Here is a 6,762-nt window from a genome sequence, read left to right on the forward strand (position 1 = left end):
GGCCGCGTCCGGCCGGGACGGTGCCCTACCGAGGGGAGGGGGACGATACTGGTTTGAGGGGGGTTGGAGCCGTTCTTGGAGTTGAGGACGGTCCCGCGGGGTTGTGGGGGCTCGGTGTGGCGGATCCGCCGTCGGGCTGGGGGCACCGGTGCCTCTTCCCCGGGGGATCGGGCCTGGTGTGGGCGGTGTCGCAGAGGACGAGGTGCCTCTCCTGGGGGCGGCTGCTTGTCGCTTCTGCTGTTGCTGCAGAAGGCAGTCTGCCGGGCGTTAGAGCCGCTGTCTTGAGATTTTCTTCGTTATTTTACTCGATACGATCTTGTCATAATGAGACAGAAAGAATGGACAAGATCACTCTACAAAAACGTTGCTTTTTGGGGAGCAGCGTGTCTCCCCTTGAATCACAAGGTGTTGTCTTTCATCAGGTTGATTGCCTTCTCGAAAGTTGTAGGTAAGTCCTCTTCTTCCATGAGACGTCGAATCAGTAGGAGAACAATAAATAGGAATTATTTTCATCTTGGCAAAGAGCACATAATTGTTTGGGATAACTCGAGAGAGTCGTTGCTGAGGGTGAATGGGATTGTTTGAAGTTGTGCCTCACTAATACAGGCCAGAGTCAGGAAGCTGTGAAATCCCCTCCAGACGTCACTGGTGGCAGCCAGCAGCTGGGTTTGGTGGCCCGGTGGGATGGAAGCCACAGCGACCCTGAGTGCTCAGAACACAGGCCCTCAGTCCATTAGAAACAGTGACTGCAACAGTGCACAACTGTGTCTTTAAAGGAGCATTGGTGTATGGATGAATGTCCTTTTTTCCTTTGTGTTTTCCTTCAAACATCAGCGATAAGGCTTCCCCTGCAGTTGTTAATCTGGCGAACAGCCAGGCCTGTAGATAGCTTATGGTTTACTTGTTCTTGAATGCTTCATATCTTGCCTATGGAAGGCCAATAAAAGAGGCTTTTATATAACTTCCTTTACCAAGAAGTTTTTTTTTTTTTTAAAAAAAAAGATTTCTATGCAGAAAAATGCATCACTGCTTTTGAGCTGTGGGAGGGAAAGTATGAAGAAAGCTGAACCAGTCAGATTACAGATGGTATTGGTATTTGGACTGGATAACTTCAGAATATCCACGTGATGCTGTAATGATGTATTTCAAACCACTGTATTTTTAAAGTAAAGTGTATGATGCTTTGTTTTCCCCGTCCAGATTACAGGGCCTGATAATAAAGGAATTTATAAAGGCGATCGAGAGTCCAGTGGAAAATACACGTTTGCTGCCCACATGGATGGAACTTACAAGTTTTGCTTTAGCAACAGAATGTCCACCATGACTCCCAAAATAGTGATGTTCACTATTGATATCGGGGAAGCTCCAAAGGGGCAAGACATGGAGACAGAAGGTGAGAAAGACTCCTGGAGAGAAATTAGCTCTGTCTCAGGAACTTTAAAAAAACTTTTGAACTTAATTAGGATTCTCAGAATTCCTGTTTCTTCAGGCTGTCTAGTTAGGCGTTCTCTTGCACAGCTAAAATGGATACGGGCGTTTTTAGACCTTGTTACACAATTTAATGCAAAATCATCAGGGAATCACTTGGCCATCTGCAGAAACTAATGCTTTCATCCTTTAGTCTTTTCATCAGTTTCATTCTCCGATTTCTAGTTTGCTCAGCAGTATGTAGACTACTACGTGCATTAGTTGAGCTCTTTGATAAATGTGCTAATATAAAATTTTTCTCTTAGCTGTGTAAATTACTGTTTTATCTGCAGCCTTTTGTCCTGTACTTGTGTTCATCTCTTACACTTTTCTCTAGGTGGTGGAGATACCTGGGATGGTATGTGTACTGCTTTTTGAAAGCTCATTAGCATCTTGTCTTTTGCATATGTTTATTCACTAACAGCTAACGTTTGCTTTTTCTCTGTAACATTTGTTTGTAGCATGAGAATGTCTTGTTAATAAACTACATAAAAGGTCTGATTCTGAGCAATGCTGAGCACCTGCAAGCTTCCATCGAGAGGTTTTATATTCTTAGCAGCTCTTGGGATCAGGTCCTTGAACTGTCCATGGCAGTTTGTCTTCAGGTGGTTACTTGCGGCTAACGGAAGATTTACAGGAGTTGTAGGTGAAATTAAACTAAAACAGTGAACATCCAAGAACATGGGATATTTTAGATGGTCTTTGCTTTTTGTTGCTGAAGTGGGCGTTGAATAATCGAGGGCTTTTAGCAATAAGCTTCTTTTAGGTGATTAATTATCACTAATGTTACAAGGGGGAAAACTTCAAACTTGTCATTTGCTGTAAAAGAAAGAAATTAATTTATTGGGTAACAAGTTATAAAGTTTTATTTAAAATCACTAACTGTAGCTAGAAAGGCAATAAATTGTTTTCTGTTTTAGCACGTAAATAACTCTGCATTGAGTGCTTGATATCATGTGAAAAGTAACAAATTCCTAACTTTAGATTTTTTTTAAAAGACTCAGTTAAATCTTTTATTGAGTCTGAATATATCTGTTGTAAAGAATATTAGTGCAGCTTTAAGTTTTTAAGGCAAACCTTTTTTTAGTGTATTTTTTTGAGTGGGTTTAGACAATCCCTGCAGCTGTCATTTCTTCTCTTACTAATAAACTGCATTTATTGCAATGACCAGTTGGCCATGAAAATAAGGGATTTACAATATAAAAAAGTGAGCGTGGTTTACGCAACTATTTAAGATTTTAATTGTAACTTGTATGAGTGTTATCCTCTGGTCCTCTTTTTGACTGTTCCCTGTAAGGTGTGTCTTTTGAGTAGCTTTATTTTCAGATTGTGATCTGAAACAATTTATGAACAGAAACATAATAACGTAGTTTCAAAGTCAAGTGTGTCCCTTCAATGGAAAATCTGCTGGTTTTTGTGACTTTTTTTAAGAGAGCTTATTGCCCAGGGCCTGACTGTGGAATGATACTGTGGACTTCTCTTGGTGCTAGAAAACTTTGAAAACTACTCTCATAATTTATAAATTTGTAAGTGGACAGTTCTTTGAGCATGAATGTGTTTAAAAGATCCTGTGATTGACAGTCAGTTCACTAAATCTTTGACTTCTAAACCTTCCATTTGCTGAACTATCTCAAGCTAGTTTGCTGTTATCATTGGTTTGGTATTTTTCTCTTCTGCTTTCATGACATACCAGAACCTGAATCCGGTTTCTGCCCTCTGCCAGGCCCCTTTGGCATTGTTTCTGCTGAATGCTGTGCTTCAGCTAAACCAGAAGATCACAAGATGTGATATGTTGCTTCAGAAAGTGATCTCGTTTTGCCAGCATCATGATCTTAAGCTAAATTCTCAGTCGTTCTATTTTTGCGAGCTTAACAACTAGGAAAAGCTGTAATGTTGAGATAATTTGCTTGGAGTATATTGGACGATATCAGCAAAATAGATACTAGTGTGTGGTAGTGGTCTCGTGTGTTCTTACATTCTGTTTTTCTGGAATCGTATGCCCATAGTGGAAATAAGTGGTCTGTACTGACTCTAAATTGTGTATCTTCTGCCTTCTAGTTGGATGTGGAGAAAGATGTTTTCCCACTTATTAAATACCAGAGAGTGTGTTAGGAAAAGTGGAACTATGAAAACTAAACTTTGCTGTAAAGATCGAAAGTTTTCAGCTGTACAGACTGCATTTTTCAGAACTTCTGCAATGGGAAACTAAGTATAACTGTTCATAAAAATATAATTACCATAATAACAGCCTTTCTGATGCTTCTGAAATTATTCCACAGCTCATCAGAACAAGCTAGAAGAGATGATTAATGAGTTAGCAGTGGCCATGACGGCTGTAAAGCACGAACAGGAGTACATGGAAGTTCGTGAAAGAATACATAGAGCAAGTATGTGTCTTTGTCTTAAATGCCTTCTCACCTCTCAAATGAACTTACAAAATATGTTTTACAATAACAAGTCTGCGAAAGCTATTCCAAGTTACTAAAAAAAAAAAAGAATTTAGAACAAGTTCTGAGGGACCTGCCCATACAATAATGGATATAGTTGATGTTTGCAATCTTCTTTAAGTTGGGTTGCCTGTCATCTAATGAAGATTGTTATGCAGAATAATCTTTGCTTAATTGGTGTAAATTCCGTAGTTTTTTGCATGGCATATTCATGAAGATATTGGTGATTATATGGTTCCCAGGGATAGACTTTGGTTGAACTCTTACTTCATCCTTGAAGTGGGTGTGTCTTAATTTTTTAAATATTTTGTTGAAATAGAGCAGAACTACTGTTATTTCCAAGTGGAGAATATGGTTAGCTCTCCAGTCACCACCCTCACTTTCTGAAACGCAGCTCTAAAATATGACTGAGTGCACTAAGTGGTGCATTAGGGGAAGCCCAATGAGAATAAGGGGCAAATACTTTTAGTGTGAAAATACAACATTATATTAAAGCACTGACCCCTCAACTTCTGTGATTCTGTGAACTTTTTGAACCTGTGAATATCTGCAGTTTCACGACTTGTTACTAATGGTCTGATTTAAGCAAATGCTGAATTTTTAGAACCAAAGATGATGAACCTTTAGAGGTTAGAAGTTCCCCACTTGACTTCAAGACTGCAATACGCAGCTGTTACTTGAAAAATCAAGTGGCTTCTCTTTGGTCTCTTTGAAGGTGGGCAGAAGAGAGAAAGATGCTGCAGTGTGTGTCCAGAGTTGAGGTTAAAACAGCTGCTTGTGCAGCACGGTTCAAGCTGGTCAGAAAAACACCCCCCTCGGCTCTCAGATCTTACCTCTAAGACTGCAGAGTCCTTCTGGGAAACTTGTCATGGTGTGACACAGATGTCAGTGGTTTATGTGCAGTATTTCATTTCCAGTGACAGTGTGTTTTAAGTTTGTTTTAAATACTTTGTTACTTACTATTTTTTTTTTCCCCCAACAGTTAATGACAACACGAACAGCAGAGTGGTTCTTTGGTCATTCTTTGAAGCTCTTGTACTAGTTGCCATGACACTGGGACAGATCTACTATCTGAAGAGGTTTTTTGAAGTCCGAAGGGTTGTTTAAGAGTACTTTTCTGTTCTCGGATTTCAGTTCACTGGCTACCAAACAATCCTGGTCACAAAAAAAGTCATTTAGTTTCTGAACCCTCTTTACTGAACTTTAAAACTTATTTGCTTATGTTCCTTCCTAGTTAAATTGTTTTTATATATCTTCTGTAGCAAAAGCTGTGCTGAAATCTTGTCACTTGATTGGCATAATTTTCTTCACTTAAATCTGCCTAGTCTGTATGCTAAGCGAGGTCCAAGCAAGCTGCAAATGCTGTAACTCAGCTGTAGTAACAAGCAATGTTGATGTCTCTTCTAACTTTTTTTTTCCGTTTTCATAAGTACTTGCGGTTCTATCTAGGGAAACGGTACAAGGCCCTAACATGACTGTTTGCGTTGTTGACATCTTTAACCCTGCAGTAGGTGTTGCAAAATTAGACTAATTCCTTCTTCACTTACATAAACCACCAAGAAGTGATTGGAACTTTGTTCTGATAACAAATAGAAGACAGCTGAGCACTTCCAATCTTGTGTTCATACCTAGTTGCTGTTTAAAAGAGAGTCTTCAGTAACTGTCCGAATTACATCGACTTCTTCCTGAAGTTCTTTTAAATTAAAGTTGATATCAAAGTACATTTTTTCCTGTCGTTACCGAATGTCCATCGTATGGTTTTTAGTCTTTCACAGGTTTTCTATCGAAGCCAATTGTGTGCAGTGTCTTGGCAAACCATAGTTAACCCTTTGGTTTTCGCAGGTCCAAAGCTCAGACTGTTGGCACTATCGCAGTGTGCGTTAGTGTTCAGGAAATCTGGATACCTGATGCCAAAGGGTTAATGATTCTGGGGGTTTATTGCGATGCTATGCAGCCTTTTTATTTAAGTTAAGTGGCAGTCCCTGCCATTATCTGATCATAATTAGCATAATGCTAAATACTGGTGTGTTTTCTTTTCAGGCACATGTAGATTTGTTTTTGTATAAAGTTACTTTCCTCGGTATCTGATGATTGGTTTAAAAATTAAAGAAGCGTCTGATGTGGGTGCTGAGCCAGGATTATGTTGTGACTGATGTATATTAGTTGTAATCATTTTTGGGGGTGGGGTGGGGTCTTTTCCAGGGGGGAGCCTCTACAAATAACACATAACAGTTTTGTACAATTAATTTAAAATTTGTTACAGGTTTTCATGTTCCAGGTAAAGTTTTTTCAACCTCGGGCAAACACTTGCAGCAGTTCTTCAGAAAGGTGGCTGTTACACCTTATTGCAACTGTTGTGTGCCAATATTTTTGTGTAAAAAAACCAAAAAACCACTGAAAATTTGAATTCAAGATGTACATTTAAAAAATTGCTTGTGAATCTAAATATGACCCAGGTTCGATAAATAAACAAATTCTTTAAAAAAACCAAGTTTGTATTTTTTTTTTCTTTGGTGCTTTAAGGAAGTACAGTTGAACCCTCCGAGCTTTTTCATGGAGTATCTCTTGGGATGTCAGGAATTCATCCAGATGCGATGTGGGTCGGAGACATCGCAGGTGATTCTAAACCTGCAGCTCCACCGCTCGGCTCCGGGCAGCTGAGTGTCACAGTGCTGCTCTGTGACCCGCAGAAATACTGACTAGCATAGGCTGCTTGCCTTAAAGAAAGGATTTTTTGCTGTATCCGACGGGTCGTGGTTATACCGAGTTTTACCGAGGGGGTGGCAGAGGCCGGCGGTGCCTGGGGCGGAACCAAGGTGCTGCGGCGCGTGTTTCCGGTCGGGCCCGT

The 6,762-nt window shown here is 40.0% G+C and overlaps 1 protein-coding gene across 2 annotated transcripts; it reads left to right on the plus strand.

Annotated features, from left to right (window-relative positions):
* Positions 1-1,199: 1,199 nt before the first annotated feature.
* On the plus strand, positions 1,200-6,406 carry TMED2 (transmembrane emp24 domain trafficking protein 2). Of its 2 annotated transcripts, XM_010081310.1 has the most exons (4): positions 1,200-1,393; positions 1,805-1,825; positions 3,747-3,854; positions 4,897-5,406. In XM_010081310.1, the coding sequence occupies exons 1-4, from the start codon at positions 1,276-1,278 to the stop codon at positions 5,019-5,021; spliced, it is 372 nt and encodes a 123-aa protein (XP_010079612.1). In that variant the 5' UTR covers positions 1,200-1,275; the 3' UTR covers positions 5,022-5,406. The 2 variants fall into 2 exon arrangements, with proteins under 2 accessions (XP_010079612.1, XP_010079613.1); XM_010081311.1 differs by lacking the exon at positions 1,805-1,825 and having other exon boundaries at positions 4,897-6,406.
* The last annotated feature ends 356 nt before the right edge of the window (positions 6,407-6,762 follow it).

This window comes from Pterocles gutturalis, unplaced genomic scaffold (assembly GCF_000699245.1).
Source record: "Pterocles gutturalis isolate BGI_N339 unplaced genomic scaffold, ASM69924v1 scaffold19159, whole genome shotgun sequence".
Classification (NCBI taxonomy): Eukaryota; Metazoa; Chordata; class Aves; order Pterocliformes; family Pteroclidae; genus Pterocles; species Pterocles gutturalis.

Coding starts and splice junctions, on each gene's coding strand:
- TMED2 (XM_010081310.1), top strand. CDS start 1,276: ATGGATGGAACTTACAAGTTTTGCTTTAGCAACAGAATGTCCACCATG. Junction 1,826..3,746: donor TGGTGGAGATACCTGGGATG/GTATGTGTACTG, acceptor ATTATTCCACAG/CTCATCAGAACAAGCTAGAA. Junction 3,855..4,896: donor TGAAAGAATACATAGAGCAA/GTATGTGTCTTT, acceptor TTCCCCCAACAG/TTAATGACAACACGAACAGC.